This window comes from Nymphaea colorata, chromosome 6 (genome assembly GCF_008831285.2).
Source record: "Nymphaea colorata isolate Beijing-Zhang1983 chromosome 6, ASM883128v2, whole genome shotgun sequence".
Taxonomy (NCBI): Eukaryota; Viridiplantae; Streptophyta; class Magnoliopsida; order Nymphaeales; family Nymphaeaceae; genus Nymphaea; species Nymphaea colorata.
This window is the reverse complement of record NC_045143.1, coordinates 12741690-12765572: the sequence shown is the minus strand read 5'-3', so window position 1 is coordinate 12765572 and position 23883 is coordinate 12741690. Positions and strand designations below refer to the sequence as shown.

The 23883-nt window shown below is 35.9% G+C and overlaps 1 protein-coding gene across 2 annotated transcripts; it reads right to left on the bottom strand.

Moving 5' to 3' along the window:
• Nucleotides 1–3715: 3715 nt before the first annotated feature.
• On the bottom strand, nt 3716–23835 carry LOC116256103 (cysteine protease ATG4B-like). 2 transcript variants are annotated; one of them, XM_031632290.2, is made up of 9 exons: nt 23591–23835; nt 17772–18309; nt 17539–17624; nt 17278–17328; nt 14318–14703; nt 10126–10264; nt 4437–4495; nt 4240–4310; nt 3716–4155 (listed from the first exon to the last, which is right to left on the bottom strand). In XM_031632290.2, the coding sequence occupies exons 2-9, from the start codon at nt 18223–18225 to the stop codon at nt 3941–3943; spliced, it is 1461 nt and encodes a 486-aa protein (XP_031488150.1). In that variant the 5' UTR covers nt 18226–18309; nt 23591–23835; the 3' UTR covers nt 3716–3940. The 2 variants fall into 2 exon arrangements, with proteins under 2 accessions (XP_031488150.1, XP_031488151.1); XM_031632291.2 differs by having other exon boundaries at nt 4437–4492; nt 23591–23825.
• Nucleotides 23836–23883: the final 48 nt, after the last annotated feature.

Genomic DNA, 23883 nt, shown 5'->3' with positions numbered 1-23883 from the left:
CAGAATTTTTGTTGACAAAAGGATGATAGCTCTTAATCATGCCAAGTTTAAGGGGAAGTGTTAAAGCACACAGTTATTTCATCTACTTGAGTTGGTCAAAGCCCACATGTGTCCAACTTATCATAATCGGTCTTAAGGTCTAATTGTTATAACCTGTATAAGTGAAAGACATGATAGTCTTTTTTTATTTTTAAGTAAGCCTTAAAGTAGGGTATTGTGCTCCATTGGGTGGACCATTTATTCTAAGGTGCTACTGAAGGGCTGCTGCTGCTGCATTTAGAGGAAGTTGCTTGTTCACAATGTAAGACTACAAATCAGGTTAGTATTTCTTGTTATTAGACTTTGGGTTAGTCATATTCATACCATCTGAAGAGAGGATTGACCCCCAATAGTCCCAATTGCCTATTGCTCTAGGCACTACGTCCTCTGTTAGGTATGACCTCCCCCTTTTCTCCTTTAACGTGTTCTTTATCTACAGTGGCCTATTGGTCCATTTCGTTTTAGTCAATAGCATTTGTCTCCCACTAAGCCTTAATTAAATGGTTTGTACATTTGAGATCACGTGCAAGAAAGAGGTTCACATGGCTATCAGTTTTGTGCCTCAAACGCATAACTAGACAATTGTGTTGCATTAGCAAGCTGCTATGTTCAAGGAGTACCAGTTTATTTAAGGTTGTAGTTTGTCCAAGCAAAGAAAACAAATGATGTTAGGTGCATGATTGAAGCATTGTCATCATTTATATCTCAATTTTCATAAATAGATTAATCTCACTTTAACCATTTGTTTTCATTAAATTAATAATCAGCCACCCTAAAATCGGCTTGTGTTTTGAAGCGACCTTCTTGAGAAGGCCATTTCAATTGAGAAATGGTTTTAGTGCCGTATCATACTGGTTCGGAAACCAAAGGAGCTGCTCCGTGCACAGGGATAGATTTCTACATTCATTGGAGGATACATTTATTTCACATTAGTTCAAATGTCCAAACCCTAGAAGCAAATGGTTTGACTGCCCCCATCCTAGCAGAGATAAGGTCATCTCATCCCCTCTAGCATAATCAGGCCAATATCTTGGGCATTAGGTAATTCACAATGAAGCCCTAAATCATCCTTTTTCAAAAGATATAATCTGAAAATGTATACAAGAAACTCTTGACATCACAAATACTGCTCATAAAAATTCTATAAGGCCTAGGGAACCAAAGTTTAATCCTTTCATGAATTTAAGCTATTGCTAAGCTAAATGAAATTCTATTTCAAAAACACTTTTTTTGGACCAAACTATCATTCAAAACATGAATGCTTAGATTTCTAGTCACATTAAGAACTCCAGAATTTTAAACAAATTGAAATCCAATTCAAGGAGTTCTAAATCCGTACAAAGTTTATTTCAACATCAAAATCTCCAAAACAACAAGGTTTCTACAGTATGGATCAAGACCTTCAGGACAAGATCATTTGGCCACACAAACTGATCGCCTCAAGTGATATGTCGTAGATGAGGTACATGTGACAAACAAAGCCTACGAACACTTATTTGATAGCGAGATGGTCTTTGACTAACTGAAATGATGGTGAATTGAGACAGGTGAAACCACTGTGAGTTGTTGCATCACATGTATATATTATTTCAAACATCATGTTGATTAAATCACTATGAATTCATGTGGTGTGAAACTAGAAGACCAACATGATTCCCAAATCTATTAGATTTAATAACCAGATACTTTTAATGAATTCTACAGTAAAGAATTTGTTTGTTCAATGCTGCATAAAATCGTAATTGTGAGTTGGCCTTACTATAATGTGTGAGACATACCATCAGCATTGCATTGACAACTAAATCAGCCAAAATGGAAGTGAAGAACCCTGCTTCTTCATCGTGTGGGTTTCCAGGAATTCTGGATTTTACGTCCTTGAATACCGACCTTACACCCCATTCTTACCATCCAAGATTTTGTTGATCTTCATTCCCTTGTTCTCTCCCCAATTTTTTTCATCACACCAAGAAAAATGTATGAGTTTTCTCTCTCCTACACTTTGGAACATATATGTGCGATCATTCCTTTTTCTCTCCATGTTTTGTTCGTGTTAGTACATATTAGTTGGTTCTATTTTTCACATTTTGTGCTTGTTTTTGTAGGGCATCAACACCCCCAATCCACCTGCTACCTTCTTACATTCTACTAGCTTGCTGGAGCATTTCAAAGCCATGGAACGTGTGGGAGTCTCCTAAGAATCCATGACCCCCCTTCTAATCGGTGAGTCTTTTGCTTTTCTTAAGTCTACGATCTAGTCAAGGTGTTAATTTTATTTTTCCGCACTTTGTTCAATTTCCTAGCATCTTATTCTTTTAAAGATCATTCTCTTCCAAAATTTAGGCTCTGGATTCTGCTAAATAAGGAGCTGTTGGTCAGAAGGAGGAGATCTAGGTGCCAGTTGCCTAGAGATCCTTCTTCAAATCTAATGTACATCATAGTTTGTTTCCATGGAGCCTTCCAGTTTTTAGTGTTAGGAATATGTGTTTAGGTGGTATTTGTGTCATGTTCATGTCTAGATTTAGGCATGGATATGTCTGATTTTAGGTGTTTGCTTTCAGGCTTGGTTTTTTTAGTTTTTCTTTTGGAGTTGTAATATAGGAGCTAAGATGTCCAGCACTCGGGTTCACTAGTGATGTTTTTCTTTATGGCATCAATTTTGTGGTTTTCTCTATGGTTTGTTTTTTCAATATCCAACATCTAAGTAGTTTGTTCTTCATGTTTTAGCTCTGGATATAGTGTTGTAGATTTAAGTTGTGCTTGAGTGTGGAGATGTATTTTCTATTTTACTAGATAGTGCCGATTTCAGCTTTACCAGTTTCATGAGAAACGGTGACGCTACTATTTATCCGGCCATATTCCTACGTGGTTCAGCCTTCTCAAGCATAGATCTCAACTGTTTTTGTGTTCTTGGGAAGGCCAAATCTCAAGTATATTACATATTTTCTGAAATGGTACTCAATCAAGCCAATTCAACGTTTCTCGTTTCTTCTCGTGACATCCGATGAACATTCTTTATAACCAGCAAGAAGTGATTTTTCCGACATCCGATGAACATTCTTTATAACCAGCAAGAAGTGATTTTTCCGGGAATAATTTCTAAATGCTCCAGCCAGTCTTGGACCACATATTGAGTTGCGTGCTTGGATCATTTTTCCGTATGCAGCCATTTTTAGAAGTCTGAGATTATCCAGTGCCGTTGTAGACATATATAAAATGTTGTCATCGACCGGAATTTTGTTGGTTCAATCGTAACCACCAACGTTCTATCATCTGAGCCAAAGGCCCCTCAGTCAAACCATTATGCACCTATCACATGAATAGTTTTGACACGCAGTATTTCCATCCAGAGCCTGTACAAGACTTGCGTTTAACTTTGATGACTGTCAAATCTCGTTAGCTCAACCTACAAAACCCAACATGAAGTGGCCATCCATACAAATGATGTTCCATTTATAACTAGATATGATCCAAGGCATCTAGGATGATGGAAAACAGTAAGATGCATACCTTGACCAATAAGGCTCCGAAACAAACTGAATTGCCTTCCATCTGTGCCCATGACATCTAACACTTGAGCCACCTGCTCATGAAATAGCATCTTCCAAATGTTCTGTAAAGAACTAACGATTCTCATCCTGAACTACCACGAGCGCAGGGAATCGTCATTAGGATGATATATCAATTGCGCTACAAATCCCTTCAAAAGGAAAATATAGCAAATGCCCTACAAATCAATGCACATGGAACTCTAAGAGCCACAGCTAGTCATATTCTTTCCTTCATTGGCACAATCACGTTATACATAAAAACACTTCCGAAGATGTATGAAGCATATCAAATTAAGTGCAGAAGGAATCCAATAATAATATGAATACTGTCTTTTGCATAAGGCCTGAACACATCATAACAATTGCCAGTCATCCCCGTTGGAAGTGCTATCCATCTTCACATTATGATCATCCACTGCAAAACCATCTACATTATCCAATGAATCCATCAAATTATCTTTGTGTGCTCTTCTAGATGAACTCGAAGCCTGTGAAACAGTATACAAAGGTGCACCATTTGACTGATTCGCAAGATCTGCTGACCTAACACAGAAGTCTTCAAAATCATCTGTGCATAGGACATTCACATATAAGATCAAATCCAACAGAAATCATGACAGGATGGTGCATGTTGAAATGGACTAAAACATACCTTTATCTCGACAATAAAATCCAATGGCTATAGACGGATCTAGCATGTTCAGATGCATCTGGCGGACAACACTGATTCAAGAAGACAAAAGAGAAACAAGAAATATATGCAGAGGTTAGAATCCCAACCCCAGAAAAGTAGAGTAGTTGGCATAGAAATTTACGAAACAAGAATCAAGCAAACTGCTCACTGCTTACCTGCAGTGGTATGAAGAAGGATCAGCATCTGGATTATTACATGAAATATCAACCACCTGCTAACCCAAAACAGAAAGTCAAAAATGAAGTGTTCGCTATTGCAAAGCATATATATATATATATATATATATATATATATATATATATATATATATATATAGATGGAGAGAGAGAGAGAGAGTTGTAGATACCACACTAGGTTAGGACAAAAAGTAGACCCCTCAAAATTGTTCCCCATCTAACTGTATAAATATTATCTTAAGAATGTTTTAATGAGAAACATACACTTTGAATCATTTTTAGTTGAATAACGTTTTTTAAAATGAAGAAATGAACAGCTCTTATAACATCAAAACTCTAATAACAAAAAAAATAAATATTTTCACAGAAACAACTTAAACAAAGACATGCTTTATGCTAATTTTGTATCCATGAACACATTAGAATGTTCATATTTTGTTTAAAATATTATTTGACAAGAATTTAGGAGGTCTGACCTAAGTGGTCTGGGACATACCAATCTCTCTCTCTCTTGCTATATACACATATATATAGAAAACATGAAAACTTCCAAAAGGAAGAAGCACCATTGGCAACAAGATCCAACGTGGGTACGGGTGCAGGCAAGGCTGACACAACTTGGATGTGGCTCTGACCATGTCAGGTGCAGTCAATGCACCCAAGGCCAAACCTATCCCATACTGGACTCGGTCAATTTTGACGAAGTTAAAAATTGTCCAACATTTATCATTTTCTTTCACTTTTTTACCTTTACCAAGTCTGTTAGTGTTATTATCATATGAATATGATCTGATTTGACACTAATAAACTTGTTTCCAAGTCTGTTCATCGCTTGTTTTTATTAGATTTTGTTTATTTTATCTGTTTCTAATCTCTTAATTGACGAAATATTATATATTACTTTATTCTCCTTATTCCACGCAACAACTTTCCACAACTTGAAATTATCAAACACGTATTGTTTCATGGAACTCACTCTAATATTTAATGCAATCTTACGTTAATCAATGGAATATTATATATATGATACATTCATTTGTAATTTATGCAGTTGTATGTATTAATTTTCTAAAACAAGAAATTATTCAACATTTAACGCCCTAAAAAATTGCAATATTTAATATTTTATAAAAATTATCGTAACATGAAAACTTGTGTAAACCAGACACTATTAACTAATGTGAAAAAATTGGTTTTTCAGGATTATCTGTTAGGTCGGATCCAAATTAAGTTTGATCCAGGCCCAGTTGTGTTCATCTCATTTGCCATGCTCTTCACTAATGGGATCTTGTAATTACAGCAAGTGCCTTGGGTGAAAATTCTCACATGGTATCAGAATCGCTCAGTTCGCAGGTCTGAGATTGCCTCCAAAATTGTGCTCCAGAAATCATGTTATTGAAAAAGAAGTTTTCTTCTTTTCCCAAATATTCCCTCTTTTCCCAAATCTACGACACAACCTGTTGTGTTTTCTTCTTCAGTTGATTTCCATGAAAATCTGTGTTTCTTCTTCTTCAATTCGCAACATAGGTCTAGTTTTATTCAATTTGTCATCATTTGCACTATTTTACCTCTCATTAAGGTATGTCCTCAAAACCATAATTTGAATTCTTTTTCACCAAAACCTAATTGGTATTATTACTCATTCTACTTATTTCAAATTCCTAGTTTAATTTCTCAAATCTGCTTTTCTGAAATCTGATCTGTATTCACATTAGATCTGGTGTCTGTCCACATCATCAACTTTAAACTGAGTCATTGATATTTGGAATTCATGTGAGACACATTCCTGATTTAGTGCATCATATTGAGATCTCCTCCTATTACAAGATACTCATTGCACCAGACCAGCCCCCAAGTCGCTGATAGGTCTGATTGGAGATTAAGTTCAATTGCTGATCAGTTTAGCATTCCCAAAATTCTACATAAGAAAAAGGATGAAAATTGGAAGGTCAAGGCAGACTTATACTATTTTGAAGTTCCCATAGATTTATACATCATTTTGGACTATATACCTTGTTTTTAAGAATAACTATGGTTTTCTCTCTTAGTCTGTACTTTATTAAAGTTTCTTAATTCTACTTGTTTATGAGAAAATGAAATACTTCAAATTTTTTGACTTGGAAGAAGCAAAGAATTTCTTAAATAAGGAGATCCATTCTCCTTAGTCACTTGGGTGGATTTTTCCAGGTCCTCCACAGTTCATTTCATGAGAAGACAAAGATGACAATAGACAACTTTAACCATGTTCATCAGAAACCCATAGCATCTTAATTGGGAGAAAAGGGTCACCTATATTACATCCACTGTCACAAGAGGTGCATGTGCAACTTGAGATGATTGTTCAGCTGCACAGTTATGGGAAGATGGTTCAGACATACATGCAGATCACTAAATTTCAAGCATGAATTTCAGAAGATGAGGAAGGACTCCACATCTGTCATGAAATATTTGAACCAAATAAAAACCACAACAAATCAGCTGGCCACTTCTTGGGACTTAACTATCACATTTTTATCACCTCATTGCTATGTCTGTCAGAGCTCCTAAATTTGAGGATTTATGTGCCAAATTTTTTACATGAAATGACACTAAAGGATTTTCAAAAGAGTCTCGAGTATAGAAAGGTACTCACAATGTTCTTGCCACAGAAGTGGCCTACGATCAATCTAGAGAAGGTTATGCCTCTTGAGGGAGGGAAAGATAGGGAAGAAATGGCCACAGAGGTCGTGGGCATCTTCCTATGCCTAACATGCCTCCGAATCCCCAAATGCAAAGGCTCTTTGGTGGGCTTAAATCTGAAACCAAATTATCAAGGGACTTGGCATGTCGATTCCAGGGCAGCGATCCATGTCACAGGAGATAGGGAACTCAGAAATCTCATTCTCGATTCGGTAGTAATATAGTCACTGGAGATTGTTCTCATCATTGTTGAATAACATTTATAATAGGTGGTCTTTTGAATATTTAAAAGTTGTATTAACAGCTTTTATTAATAGTTGTTCCAGTCTTGGACTGTTTTTGTAATTTCTTCTTTTTACCCTAATTCTCATTTAACGTGAGAAGTGGGCAGCTTAATGAATTAGATCGTGCAGTTTTCTCTCTCTCTCTCAACAATCATCATGTCTCTCAAGTTGGAAACTCTATTATTCCCATTCAAATTCTACTTTCCACCAATGTTCTCCATGCCCTCAATATTAGAAAAACATTCTTAGTTTGCAAACTTATTGATGATAATCATGCTTCAGTTGAATTTCTTACTATTCATGACAAGGATCTTCATATGAGAGAGATGTTTGCGCAGGGAAAATACAACACAATGTATATGTTTTTCAAGAAGTTTCTTTTGCTCATGCTCATTTTGCTTGCCTTGCCTCAAAGCCTTTGTCAATGCCAACTTCAATGTTTTCCAAATGTGCTTTTAGTGTCTCTAAATGTAATAAGCCAAATATTTGCAGGGTCAACTAGGCCATCGTGTTAAGTCACTTTATTAAAAGTTTGTTTCCAACAATCTTGTGGCTAAAAATAGTTTTGTGAACAGAACAGAATGTGTCACAAGCAACTCAACCTCACACACAATGTGGACAGAAAACTACTTTAACAGTATCTCCAAATAGCTGTCGAATAGCTAAAAGAAAAAAGAAGAACAGCCTACAGTAAATAGGGAAAGTGAGAGGGCTATTGGAGTCTCCAACGGCTTGAAATCTAGCAGCTGGATTCTCCAACGGCTAGCTCTCTTCAGTTGACCTTATTCAGTTGAACAGAAAGAAAAGATAAAATTACAACGAATAAAGAATAAAGGTACATAAAAGAAAGAAAGAATAAATAGAAAATATAAGAATAAATACACAAAAAATACAAGAAAGTTACAATAGCATCTAACATCCCAACTCCCACCCCCTTCTTCAAACTTAAGTGGTATCACTGAAAGTTTGCTAAGAGAATCCCTCCCACCCACCCACGCCCCCCTCTCTCTCAAACTTATATAGTTATATGACTTATATCACTGAAAGTTTGCTAAGAAGCAAAGAGAATCTAGTGGCTCCAAGTCCTTTGGTGAAGATGTATGCCAATTCAAATTCAATATTATTCTTAAGAAATTCCTTTCGCACAAAATGACAATCCATTTCAATATATTTGGTTCTCTCATAAAATGTGTTTTTTTGAAAAAAAAATGCAATAAATTAAATTGCTGTTTAAAACTTTAAAGAAATGTCTTTTTTTTTAAAAAAAATGTTAAAAATCGAAAAACGTATTTTTAGCGCGTTTTTTTTTTCATTTTTTTCATTTTTTTAATGCCAAACAGCTTTTTTTAGTTTCTATTTTTAGTTGTTGCAAATCTACTTATCTTTTGATGTTTGTATTATTAGTTTCTCACTTATTTTAAAGTGCACTTGCAGGAGCGAGCTTTTCCCCCATTTTTAGTTTTTTTAAATTTTTATAAATTTACCGTATTTTTCCCTTTTCTTCAAGCTCGCCATATTATACCCAAGAAAAACATCGCCGTTTAAAACTCTGAAACGTTATTTGTGACTATGCTTCAAAGCAAGTACCTTGGGTGAATCAGATTCTAACAGAGATATCTGGTTCGAATGTTCAGTCTAGGTCTAGTCCTGAGGTTATGGGCCCAACCTAGTTTCAGGTCAGCCTTGGCCCAGCATTTTTAAAGCCAAGTCAAGCCCGTATTAGCCTGGCCCAGCTTAATCCAACCTATCTACAATCCTACTCACACTTGAGGTGTTAGGATCCACCAATCATAGAATATGTTTGATTCATTATATGCAAACATCAATGAAAAGCATACGTACTCTGCATGATTTCATGATACAAATAAGGGACACATAGGACACGCTTGCATGCATTATGCACATCACACGGAATGTCATTTCAGGAGATTTTTGTTATTTAGAGATTTTTTTCATGTGTTTCCTTACATTCAGGCCTTATTTGATGAGACCTCGTGCCAACCTTGCAGTATTAGCATTTGAAGCTACTAAAGTGGTTGAATTATCTAATTATATTGGAGAAAACAGTACAGTTATATGTAACAGATATACCTTCATATGGTTTAGAATATACGTAGAGTGAATATCAATTTAGGAACCAGAATGTACATGTAAAAAAGATTATAAATGATTGTTCCGATCTTGTTGTTTTCATGCAGACCAGTGCAAAGCTGGTTCTGTCCATGACCACACCTCACACATAAAATGGCTGCCAATCAAGGACAGAAGCAGGCATATACTGGATCATATTCCTTGGGTAGTAAGAACCATAATGAAAACTTCAAAGTACAGAAAAAAATATTGTCATAGCAATGAGGGAGTGCCTGAATGGTGGACAACGTCTGAGACAGATGTTTAAACTTGATTATAAACACCTGATTCAAACACAATGGAGGATTTAAGACATCTCAAGGCATCCTTCATCAATCTATTTTAAAAAAGGGGTAGTCCCAAAAGCTTCTGTCACACCCCTGGTTTTCGACAGGAAGAATGGAAAAGAACATCTAGGACATTCTATCTGAGATGTTCTACTCCTTGCGCACAAATGTCCCTGAATGTGACAGCAAGCATGTAAAATGGCAACAAGCATGCAGCAAAAGACTTGGAAATATCTGCGGCATTTCGGAATAAAAAAATTCACTTAATGTCAATTTCAAAGAACTCACTGGTTGAACTTCATGGGGATCCAGGTATATTGCTTGTTCATCTTGCACTCCAACAATGTAAGTCGAGGCTCCAGGTTTTCCACCCAATATACCAAGGGATTGAGGAAACGTGAAAGTTGCACATAGTGAAGGTATATACCTGAATTAAAATAAGGAATAAAGTTTAAAGAACCAAAAAAGACTTTATCTGAAGCTTTGGTTTTCCAGAAGAAATATCTGGAAACAATTTTCTCCACATGTTTCAGCAGCATGTAAGGAAATATAATGATGTATCAACCGTTAGAACATCTAGAAGGCTTTCAAGAAAGCATGGTGATATTTTTTGTTTTATTTGAACCATAAAGCATCTTCCTCATTAATTAATAACCAGAAAATATCTTTTGGAACAGATACATATATTAGGGGAAAACCATGGAATATACTTTATAACTGTGGTGAGTCATAACTGTTGACAGTCTTTTCATCTTCTGGAAAGCATTTGATAAAGATACCTAATCTAAGACCATGCAAATTATGATAAAGGAATTCAACTTCAGACATAGGCGCATAACAAACATAATACGTGTGTGTGCATGTCTTCATATGGAAGAGATTAGCATTTTTGTATTGTTTTATCTTTCAAACTAAAGAAAAGTGGGTATCCAAAGAAGCATCCAGTGCTTTCTTTTCTTTTTTCCTTGCGCTCTTCAATTTTCTCTAACTGATATTTGCTAGAGGTAATTTGTAGGCCCACTAGGATGTCAAGGCAACTTCTTGACAACCATATCGCATTCCAATCAAGCTGCATGCTAGCCAGTGTTTGCACTTTTGTATTTTAGCACTTCGTTAGGAGACACATATATATTTATTTCTTCTTTGTTTTACTATTATTTGGATCTGGATATCCAGTCCAGTTCTTATATCACCTATATTTATGAGTCTAAATACTGATTGTATGCAATGATACCTAGCCTCTTTCTCTACTTTTTCAATACTTTATCAGAGAAAATCTAATCATTGGACTGAATCTTTATTCAAAAGGCCTCTCCAGGGACTTAACATCTCTTTCTGAAAATTCTCTTTGTCTGATTCTTTTCTTCTTTTTTGTTCCCACCATTGCTCCCTTAATTCTCCTTCTCATATATTCTGTTTCTGTCTCTAGATCTGATTTTTGTCTGACTTATGTTTGCCCTAAACAAATTTGCCCTAATTCTTCTCCCCCAACATCTGATTTCTGCCTGATTTCTGTTTGCGCTAAATCAGTTTGCTCTAATTCTTCCTAGTTGTCTTTTCTTGTCCTAACAGATTGAAATTACATCTCAATCTGAATTTGAATTTGAATCAGGTCATATCTTCCTGTTCTGCTGTTGAATTTGATTTTTTTGGTCTGACACATTATTCAAAACCTTTCGTCCTTTGCTGAACTGTCCCTAAACGTCTCTAAATTAGTATTCTCTTTCTTCTGTCATCTTCTCTATTGTGGGCAATAAGACGGCTCCAAAAACGTGTTATATATATATATATATATATATATATATATATAATAAAGAAAAAATGTTGTACAAAAGAGGCCTCAGGTCAAACGTTGGTATAACTCCAACCAAAAGAACTGATCACTACAGAAAAAGAAACTATAATCTGATCTGACCAATTAAAAAAAAAATAAAGAGATTTTCCAAGGAGAGAAACTAACAAAGCCAGTATCTTTTTTTTTTTTTTTGCCCCTAACCAACATTGTTGTGTTGAACATTCTTAGACACACATGTTCCATTCAACTTTTGTGTTTCATATATTCCCATCCTCAATCTGTCATCTTCTCCAATTTCCTGGGTCAACTTGTTTCTTAAAAACTCACCACCTCCAATTTCCTCACGTGGAAACGAATAACTTTCCATTTACTAAAAGCCAAGGTCTCTCAAGGCACCTGGATGGATCCATTTCAGCATCTCCAGAATATGTCAACCATAAAGTTAGAATGGGAGTGGGGTTGCCACTCAATAACTAGTTCCAAATTGTAAGTATAAAAGCTGAATGAAGTGTGAACAAGTGGTGGTTGCTTATATTACTTCAATACTTCCTCAAGAAGTGTTCGTAAGATTCCTAATGAGTGCTCAGCTAAATAATTGTGTGATATTCTCAAATTTTGAAGGCTAGTATTACATACCCTTAGAGAGAATTTCAGCTTCTTACAAAGGGCTCAAGTTATCATGAAGTATTTGAACCAGATCACTAATATTTCTGATTAGTTGGCAGTTGACGGATATGAAGTGGCAGACAAGGACAAAGTTTGAATAACTTTTAAGTAGACTGGTGCCAGAATACCATCTATTGTCTGGTTCTGTTATGTTTATAAGAGCTGTCATCTCTTGAAAACCTACAGGCCAAACTTCTATAGTATGAAATGAAGTGAAGGGTCTATCCAATGAGACCAAGAACAGGCATTAACAATTGTTGTATTGGTTGGCCAAGGGCGATTTGATGGTTTTAGTGGAGGGCAAGGATGTGGCCAAGGAACTCTAGAGGGGGGGGGGGGGGGGGGTTGTGTGGTTGTTATCTACCCTTAATATAGTCCCTTCTATTCTAAAAATGTGCCTATGTGTTTCTTATGGAACAACCAGGGTCACATCAGGGTGAATCGCTGGTACAACCCATAAAACAAATGAAACATCTACAAGGGAGACAGTTTATCAAGGAGAAGAGATAAAGATACTCCATGAGAAATTGGGTTAGATATGAAGGATCTTCTTTAGGCCACCTTATCAAGGGTAAATTTGAAGTGCGATGATCAAGGAGAATGGTGTAGTGTATTGATTCAAAGACAACCACTCATGTTACAGGTAATGTGGATAACTTTCTAACTTAATTCCTTATTTCGAGAAAAGTAACATAGCCACTAGATAGATCAGCATCTCGTTACATACATTGGAAACGAAATTCATCATCCATGACCAGATGTTTGATACCCTATGGCCACTATTAAGTTATCATTCTCAGTTCCAACAACTACTCAAATATTTTCTCTTTTTTGCAATCCTTCTTATATCTCCTTCACTCAAGTTTAACATCTATCCCTACCATGGACACTCCATTTCTTCCTACAATCTCCTTAGTTTGCTGTTTACATATATTTAAATCTGTCATCCAAAAATAGCTCCATAGAATCATGCTTCATACTTCTTTCATATTTCAGAGTTCATGAAGTTGTCTCCAAATTTTAGCCATATAAATGATGCCTACATTCAATCCTTGCTTTCTCATCCACATAATAATATCAAAGAGGATGACTTTCTCCTGACTTTTTTATTCCAACATAATATAGCTAAATTTCTTTCTTATCCCAACAAACATCTTCAAAGACCAACAAAATGTCAAGGAGTTTCTTCCTTTAAATTGGCCATTACTGATTGAGAAGCCAGTGTTAGAATTAAAAATAGATATTCTTGCACTCAAGAGTTTATCATTGAGATCATGGTTCTTCCCTTGAAGCCCTAAACCAGATTTTATTCACAAATACCGCTGAGACAATGGAACTTACGAATTATTTCTATGGTCTTCTGACTTAAAAATATAGTCTTAGGTTATTTCTACCTCTATTTTTTGTCAAAATCCTTAAGTCTCCCATCTTAAAAAGTCCATAATTAGAACTGTTTACATGCTTCATAAGTCTTAATATACCATCTACACCTAGCCAAAACAAAGGTAGGAAAATACCAAATAGGCAATGAAATCATATGGAAGCAACCGAAAAATGAATATGGCTGGTAGCAGTTACCCAGAAAATCCACACAAACAAATATTTGCAAAAAAAGAGAACTGAAAAAGCCACAAGTCTCAATAAGACATGTTCTCTAGAAGCCAAGGGATGACATCAGCATTCACTTGGTTGAAATCTGTCACAAGGGTGCAGGTGTAGGAGCAGATGCAAGCATGGCATTTCCCAAAGAAGAAAAAAAAAACCTGGTTTTGGCAAGAAGGGTTGTGTGTGTGTCCATGTAGACTAACAGGATCCAAACTTCTATTAGCATGACAACCCTAACAACTCACTTCACTCTCTCTTGTATCTTCTGAAGTAGAAATAAGAGAATAGTCAAGTTTGTCATGTTTACAGCAGTGAGTGTATGTGTGTGTGTGTGTGTGTGTGTGTGTGTATCAGGACAAAAGTCCAAATATTTAGTGCAATTGGTCAAAAGGAACCAAGAGAACTTGCACTGACCTTGGGTTAACTTTATCAAGTCCAAGAACCAAAGGGACCAACAGAAGAAGAGGGGCCCATGTTCCTTGACCATTCAAGAATTCTGAACAAAGTCTAGCAGCATCATCAATGCAAACAACAGGTGCTCCACCTCTTTCCCCATGCTCATCACCAGAAACAATGTACATAGCCATGGGCAAGGATATATTCTCTTCTTCAAGATCATCAAGTTCCCTTTTAGTAAAAGCAAGAGATTCCCACGCACGACACATAGCATATGGTCCTAACCAAGAACCAGGAACTAGGCCATACACTTTCCCAGCTTCAAGTAGGTTGTGGATCGAAAAGGCAGATGATCTAGAGTCGCCAAAATGATGCAAAATCTTGATATATTCCCCATTGAATGGCTGCATAATCAACATGGTACCATCATAAGCAACCCTGCAGTGGCAATTTAAAAACCTTATTACCCTCTATATGATTGGACCCATGAAAGTGTGGAGGTCATGCAATGGAGAAATGATCCAATCATGTCCCCATAATTTGCTACTGCATCAAGGTAGTAAAAATATAGACAAAAATCTGTATTTTTCAAATACAAACCTCACAAAAGAAATAGTCAATAGGGCTAAATCAAAAAATTGTTCAGTCAGGCACAAAAAAAAATGTATCCACAAGAGAAAGCTTCAAAGTATATTAGATTATAAAGAGACAATAGTCCCTTTCATAGAGAAGGAAATCTGCTGGAGGCTTTCCAGTGGCTATAAATCTAATGGTTGCAGCCTCCAACTAGAAATCTAGTTGTTGGGGCCTCCAATGGCTAAAAGAGCTGCAGCTTTTGTCAAGGAAGCTGTTGCTCAGTTAAAACCAGAAGCTAAAAATGAAAAAAAAAAAAAACAAATACAAAAAGTAGAGAAGATAAAAAATAGAAAAAATACAGATGTACAATTTATATGTATACACATGTATGTATATTCTGGCACATTTTCTCTAATTTGTGTTGTTATCGCCAAAAGTTTTCTAGGAAGAGAATTAGACCAAGGAGAAAATAGAGCCTTCTTGAAGAAGTTTGCAATCTAGAACCCTGTGGTTAAATAGGGGAGATCAATTATCTTCCTTAAATACTCCTCTCTGACAAAATGGCAGTCAAACTTTACGTCTGTTTGCTCATGAAATGTACTATTATAAACTGCATAGACCGAACTTATATTACACGACATAATTTTGTAGTTGTTCCAAGCAAAGACCCAAGTCTTCCCACGGTTCCCTAAGCCATACGATTTCCATTGTTCTAATAGTTATTACTCTATACTTTGCTTCAAAAGAATAGGAGACCTTTCATTGTTTCTTGCATCTCCAAAATATAAGAGGTTCTCCTTAAAAAGCACAAAAGACAATTGTTGACAGTCAATTATTTAATCTACTTTATAGGCAGTATCAGTATAAGAAATTTTTTCAAGTGAGGAAGATGAGGGAGGAAATACACCCTCATTGATAGTTCCTTTCATATATTTGAAAATCCTTAACACAGCACCCAATATCTGAGCAAAGAGCACGTAGAAATTGGCTTATTATATGAACAGAATAAGCTATATCACGTCTGGTGAGGTAGAGACACGTGAGTGATCCAACAAGTTGTCTATACAAAGTCGTATTATCCACAGAACAACTTTCATTTTCATTTCAGCAATCTCAGGAGTTTTTGTAATTTAATCATTTGATAACTTGACAATCATATCAAAAGCAAGTTTGGTATTAGAATAATATATAGTATATTACCCTGGCCTCTGGTCGAATGCACCACTTCAATTCCCAGAAAATTAGGCTAGAAAACCAAAATCTGCATTTCAAAGTTCAAACCTATTTTTCAAAGAAAGAATTTAATTTCCTTAATCTCCTCTTTGTCACAACTTTTATTAAAATCTCATCCACGTATAGTAACAGTATCACAATCCCTGTATTAGAATTCCTAAAAAACAAAGAAGTGTCAGAGCAAAAATGATTTCAAACTACATTTTAACCTTTATTGCTGAACATACTATACCAAGCCTTCAAAGGTTGAATGAGTCCATATTGAATAAGCAATATTGTAGCCTTCTGTGATTTACTTAAGCAGAGCCAGAAAGCCTCTGATTAAATCAAACAGATATACTTTGTATTTAACTTACGTGCTAATTTTAGGCCTTTGTAACTTACGCTATAACCATTGGCAGTTGAGGATTTAAGTTAGCAGCCTTTGCAATTTACCAGAATTATGTAATTTTAATTACCCTGAGTACCTTAGTTTCAGACAGATGCATATGCGTAAAAGCACTTGTAATTTGTGACGATCTAACAAACCCCTTCTTTGGCAAACTGGCAACTCAGCCATCAGAGCCTTTTGCGATCTACTTGGGTAGAGCTCCTAGACCTGCAACTTTGTCTTCTATTGTTGTGATTTGACTATTGTTTGCTAATCCTGTCCCATGAACTAATTCAGCACCTCACAGCTCATATCAGCTTAAGCAAAGATAAAAATAGAACAATTTTTCCAGCTGCAAGACTATTTAAATATATATATCACTCAAATATAACACCTTGGAAAAGACACGCTCAAATATAGAACTGAAGCAAAAAGCTGTGCACTAAGGCACAAAAGAAAATGTATTTCACAAAAGAAAATGTATTTCACAAAAGAAAGTATCAAAGGAGCTTGGGATTACAGGAAGGGACAATTGTCTCTTTCATAGAGAAGTAGATCTAGCTGTTGGAGGCTTTCTAATGTTTAGAAATCTAGCTATTGGAGCCTCCAATGGCAAGAACAGCTGCAACGTTGTAAAAAAAACTGTAGCTTAAAACAGAAACTAAAAATAAAAAAAGAAATATATAATACAAAAAAATACAGTTATATATACACACACACACACACATATATATATATATATATGAACGAATGTATCTGCATATTCGTATCTGCATGTCGTCTAACACATGCATCTCACCTTTTCAATTGGCCTTCTCCAAGACCTTCCCAAGTGGTGGAAAAGCAGCGCCTACATTTATAAGATCAATGTAAGATAAGTTAATAATCTAAAAAAATTATGATAAAATTACATGCATAAAATATTTTCAATACAAATGAACAGAAAGAGACAATCTAAAAGGAGAGTGCTGAATGTAACAAACAAATTAACAAGGTTGCTAGAAGTATATGAGTTCCATAGATTGGCCCAAGTTTGAAAGCAAAAGAGAAAAGAAGGTACCTGAGCAACAAGCATCTGACTACTTCTAAGCATGCAACCCCAGTTAACATCACTGGTGAACTTTGAATCGCCAATGGCTTCAAAACCTATTGAAAGACTTCATAACTTAGCAAAGAAAACAAATGATAAGGATCATGAAACCACCACATGGCCGATATAGGATATGAACTATGAAGAGAGGCTTCTTTGCCTAATGATGGATAAGCCTCAGTTATGCAGGTGTTGAAACTTACCTTTGCGATATGTCATTCGGATTCTTGAGGAAAAATCTTGCAGGAATGCAATGTATCCATCACTCTTATTTGTATCACTTGTCTGTCCCTCAGGTGAAATCTTATAGCAGACTCCCAGCAGCCATATTTCACTGGTATAGCTAGAAATACCAGGTTTGTTGAACCCAAGAATACGTTCCTGGAAGCGCTTCATTGGGTTGCAAGTTAGAGCTTTCCTTACAGTTGTACTCCAACCATCATTCCTAACTTTATAACCCTTCGACTTCTCCCCGGATGACTCCTTATATGCATTAAAGGCAGTAAAAGTGGAGGAAAATAAGGTTGACCAAATAGATTTATTGTGAGCCTTGTTCTTTGAACTAGTGGTACCCAAGGGACAGTCCTTGATACAAGAATCAGAAGAACTTCCAGCAGTAAATTTTGAAGTTCCAATGTCAGGGAAGCCCGTCATCATCTACCACGCCATGAAAATTTAGTAGCCAACTCCATATCAAATAGCATGAATATGCCTTCAATGGCTACCTTGTTGAAAACTCAACTGCATACAAGTCAAATTGAGTCACAAGAAAATGTCAAAAAACAGAAAATGACATCAAACATTGCCCACAAAAGTGAATTTTATTTTAAGAGAACATAAAATACCACCAGGAACTAGTAGACCAACATTTTTCCAATCTATAATTGATAAATAACTATAAATCACAAACAATATCCAGAATCAAACTGGAACAAACAATATCCAGAATCAAACTGGAATGAACAACAAGCATCGCAGCTTCACAAGAAAATCAATCTTCCCCTCCTCATATAGAGATTCCTATTTTCACACCAACAACTATGGATGCTTTTCAGAAAATGTCTTTAACTGTTCTCTAAATGGAAGTAAGCACCCATTGATGGCACAGACATTCAGGATGCATTTTTTACCTAGCCTGGAAAGATAAGAATATGACAAAGATCAGGTTTAAAAGTAATTTCATAATTAAGCTCTTTGAATCATACTGCATGCACAAATTTATGGAAATAAAAGTCTTGGTAAACAAGCATCATTCAACATAGATAAGAAAAACCAAGTTAATTGGAAAAGTATTGCACAGTAGAATATATTTTGTGGACATAAGAATAGGTGTTTATGCCATTGTCATAAATTATAAATATCATTTTCAGGTATAACACAGTGAAGCTTTTCTCGGGTACAATACGGAAAAGTTGTTTTTCTCATAAAAAATCTTGGCAGCTTTGTGTTCTGGGAGTGCATTTTTTTATTTGTTCTAGGCATTTGTGTATCATGTTCTATTTGTTTGTGCGCTCATAGAGTAATTTCCTAGAAGAATCATTCATTTAAATTATTTCATAATTTGATTTATTCTCATTAGAAACATGTGTAACTTCTAGCCGTTTCTTTACAATGTTTACATGACTATTACATGTGCAGTGTTTACAAAATTGTCCAATTATGTATTTTATAGTTCCAGTTTTCTGGTAGCAGGTCGCAATCTATGAATTCTTTTGAATTTCTCATTTCTGTTTAGCAAGCTTTTACTGAAAAAACAACATTTTTTTAGCATGACATAACATAGTGCAAATATGCTGGTTCAAATTTTCAGTTGGAGCCAAAGACAGAGCTCACAGTGTTTCTTTGAAAATTCCTGCTTCCTCAAAAGAGCTTTCGAAGAATCGAGTGGGTTACTAACATGGAACTTTGGAAGCAGTTGAACAGCTTTATTGTAAAGCATTGCATTTGAAAACTCGTCTCCATTTTGAAAAATGCAAGTTATAGATGATAAGACTCATCATCTTGTGGACTCCTCTCATTGGTACGAGGTTCAGCCACTCTCAGCACCTATACTGTCAGTAACTAACCGAGGTCTAATGCTTATATTGACTCATTAAATTTCGGCAGAATGTTTGGGTCATCAGGGTGATAACCTCGAAGTTATCATTTCAAATCAAGGACTTTGAATTGTATTTAAAATAAATGCATAAGTACAGTATATGCTTTCACACAGAGCTGGCAAAAAAAGTTTGAAAAATGACTTTGAGAATAGCATCAAGAATGAAGAGACATGCTTGGATTAATATGAACCCACATTTCGCCCTCAATATTCATCCTAGGTCATTGTCAGAAAATATTTTTAAACAAGATAACTAAGGTTTTGTAAACTGAAAATCAATTGGTAGATAGAAAACAGTATCACAATTTGTACAATATGATGCTGAGTGAACTACTGGCAAATGAGGATAATACCATGGGTGGGGTATGCATCTCTGTGAAAAAGCCTTTCTCAAATGTAATTACTGATCAATTCGAAATCTAACAAATCAAGCAGCTAATTTGACCAAATAGGGTATGTGTTGCTAAGACTATGTGATGCATATGGCTTATGTGTTCAAGTCTGTCCTTTTGAAAAGCTTAGACCCTTTTAAGTCTGATGTGGCTTCAAAAGCGTCTTATCTGTGCTTCTCAAGGATAGATTAGAGCCTGTGCTACAAGATCTAATCTAAGTTTCCCAAAGACATTGCTTGAGCAATCAACAAATCAAGAAAATGGATCCATGTCCTTACAAATTCCAAGAATTTTCAAATGATTCTAAAGTTTTCAGTTTAAGACTCCAAGTTAAACTCCATACTTCCCTCGGTCAAGATTTAAACTCAAAGTGTCTAGTTTGATCTTCTCAAGGATAGCTCTGAGTTTATGGTTCGAGGATATTAGTCCAAGTATCTCAAGAATTTTGCTCAAATCATTGACAAACATAAAGAAGACTAGTCAACCGGAGTGTTCAAAATATGCATCTATTGCATTTTAGCAATTACATTTTTTAAAATTATGGACAGCTATTAAGATCTTCATTGTTACGGCGTCACCTAGTCCATGCCTAGGCATCGCCTAGGCATGAGTACACACCCATCGCCTAAGTCCACACTTAGGCAACGTGTTAGACTGGTGCCTAGGTGCACCTAGGCTGGACTAGGCACTAGCACACCTAGTCCATGGGAAGGTGAAAAGTCAGCTTCCCTTCAAATTAAGTCCGTAATTTTATAATACACCATTATACTGTATGTACTTACAGTTTGCTATACGTTAATTACAAATTCTATATCAACTCATCAAGTGGAAGCCCCAGCCATACGTTAATACATATTCTATAAAACCATGAATTTCTGTACATATCTTATGTTCTCTTAAACATATGTTGTGGAACCTATGCCAGCCTTCTTACCCATGTTAACACCTAGGTTTATGGTAAAAAGACCACCAATTTCTCTTGTTTAGTGCATGTCTAGTAATCAAAGAAATATGGCAGACCTCACTTCAACATTGACTGATGTTAGAGCTGCAAAGAAACAATATGAACTATGTAGATGATAGTCCACACATGAAGCGTAAAACATTTCCTAAATAACGATGTTGTAAAAATCTTGTCTGATGCATTCACTTAATTCATGGTCATCAAATATTCAGTACACAAATAGCAAAGTAAAAGTTTGTTAAATATGGGTAAATTTCTTCATCTTCATTTACAGACCGAATGCAATTTTTTATTATGCCAACTAATTTTAACTAGATATGACTTAATTTCGGAAGAGCTCTCAAAGAACTGAAGTGTTAGTAACAGAATAAAAGTCTGTTAGATATTGGAGGCCTTTTTAGGCTAGGCGCACCTAGGTGTCACGCGTTGGCTGGTGCCTAGGCAGCGCCTAGATGCCTTGACTTGATAACTAAGATTAAGATAAAAATTCAAATTTTCCAACTTAGGGTATGCTTTAATCATGGTATGCTCCAATAAACTATGTTAAAGGAGATATGATTTCTCAAAATTTTTGTCACAACCATGTAGGTAATCACGAAACTTGTGGAAGAGAAGGTCTCAGATCTTCTGTCTAAAATGTTTTCCTCCATGTTTGCAAACAAGCCCTTATTAAACATCCAGCTTATTTAAGTTACAATGATTCTATTTTTTTTGCGCACCTTATATATGCAAGAAGCACACATGAACAGGTACATCATAGTCTCTATATCTAGACATTTCAAGATCCAGACAAGATTTGAAACAGAAGCAACTTTCAATTCAAAGAATAGTCTTACAAAACTTAGGATGAAGCTAAATTCAAATTTCACAACACTTAAAACCATACTAAGTTGGATTTTAAATTCGTTTAGAGATTGTCTGAATCAAGTCCACCATCGCACGTGGGTCAAATTAAGAAGGAAAATATGCAAGCTACTGTTTTTGCCTAAACGGCATTAACAATAACCTATATTCATGGATATCTTCAATATTTCAATGACTATGGGTCAAACTTATTCGCCTATTGCCAAAAACTTAATGATCAATTGAGGTAAAAGTTCTGTTCTAACTTCTAAGACCTTTTATTTGAAAAATGTTGTTCTTTATAACCAGTATGATTAGCTACACATTTAAGCTCATAAGATACAGTATAGAGCAATAGAGTCTCTTCTCGTCAAGTACATAGGTTAAAGCAGTAGGCAAACTGAATTTTGGCAAGGAAAAAAGATGTAAGAAGGATATTTTTATTGTTATGATTGGAATCATCGTCAAGACGGAAAAACAGAGATTGCTAAAAAAACAACGTGTTTGACTTGCAAAACTACAGTAGCAGGTCACAGATAATAGCCAGCATTTTAACAGCACACTGCATTAGCAAGCCAAAGGGCATAAATGAAGATGTATAACGAAGTGAGCTTCTAGTAGCCTACATAAGGAGTTAAGATTCAGGGCATAGTCAATTAATAAGGGCTATGTTAAGAGCTGAAGTTGGATTTAAATCTTATATCCTGATCAGGGTCCACAACTGCCACCAAGTTCGAAGGATAAATTTTCCAAAACTTATTTTCCCCCTGTCATCTAGTAAAATAGTAATGTCATTATTGTACCAAGACGTCAATTTTTTTTTGCTGTAAATAAGATGAGATACCACACAGCTTTCATGTTGAAAATTTCCCCCCATCCTTGAGCGCAAAATGACACCAGACATGATATCAGAACAAAGCATCGTTAGCTATCTCGGAACTGGGATTCAGAATGGTTCATGTGTTATTCGTAACTTGGACATGAATAGCACGCTTTCAAACATATAGAGAAATTTGCAACAGGCATACATGTGTAATCAAGTATAACCCATGATAGTGTGCACCACATTTATTTGACAAATTTATAACAAAAAAAGGATATATAATAAAATCCTTCAATAATATATAACGTGTAAGAAGAAATACAATGTATCATTTGTGTGCAAAAATATATTTTCCAACACTCCATAACCTGTAACAATATCAATATTGCAACTTTTTTATGTTTTTAATTGAGAGTGCTGAACACCAAACTTTAAGAGGATAACACCAGGGGAAATGAAAATTGATAGATAAACACAAGCACTCTCGCATACTGTTCAACTTATGACATGGTAAAGATAATTTTTTTTTAATTGTAGATCTCTTTTGACTTTGTCCAATGTTGTTCTAGCTGATTGTACGATAAATTCACACATTTTAAAAATCAATTTCTTAATCGCTGAACACAGATGGAATTCTAATAAAAAGGAAAAGGAAATCCACAAAAGATTAGCAAAGAGGGATGAAAGGAGGGGTTTGTGTGTGTGTGTGTGTACGTGTGCACGCTGGCGTGTGTGTGGGTGTGCGTATATGTGTGCGTGTGTGTGTGTATGTGTGTGTGTGTGAGAGAGAGAGAGAGAGAGAGAGAGAGAGAGCTGGGACCAGGCAGGCCAGACGGGTGTAGTCCACCTGATCCCGGCCCGCTGGGCTGCCTGGTGTGTGTGTGTGAGAGAGAGAGAGAGACCTGGCCTGAAGGCTCTGGCCCCCTGATATCCTGCCCGCTGGAATTATGGTACGAGAGAGCTCCGATCTTTGGCGAACAGCGCTGGGCAGATTCCGGCAGTGGCCGTCCTCGCTTCAATTTTGGGGTATGGGGAGGGGGAAAGAGAGAGAGAAAGAGAGACGACACTCTAAGAAGATCGTTTCTTCAGAAATTTACATAACGGCCTAACGTACTTACAAATAGCGCGTAATGTTTGCGAAATTATAGATCACTGCGTAAACTTATCAAATAAATCACAAATACACGGTTTGACA

Coding starts and splice junctions, on each gene's coding strand:
- LOC116256103 (XM_031632290.2), bottom strand. CDS start 18,225: ATGATGACGGGCTTCCCTGACATTGGAACTTCAAAATTTACTGCTGGA. Junction 17,625..17,771: donor CCGAATGACATATCGCAAAG/GTAAGTTTCAAC, acceptor GTCTTTCAATAG/GTTTTGAAGCCATTGGCGAT. Junction 4,311..4,436: donor CCTTCTTCATACCACTGCAG/GTAAGCAGTGAG, acceptor TTCTTGAATCAG/TGTTGTCCGCCAGATGCATC.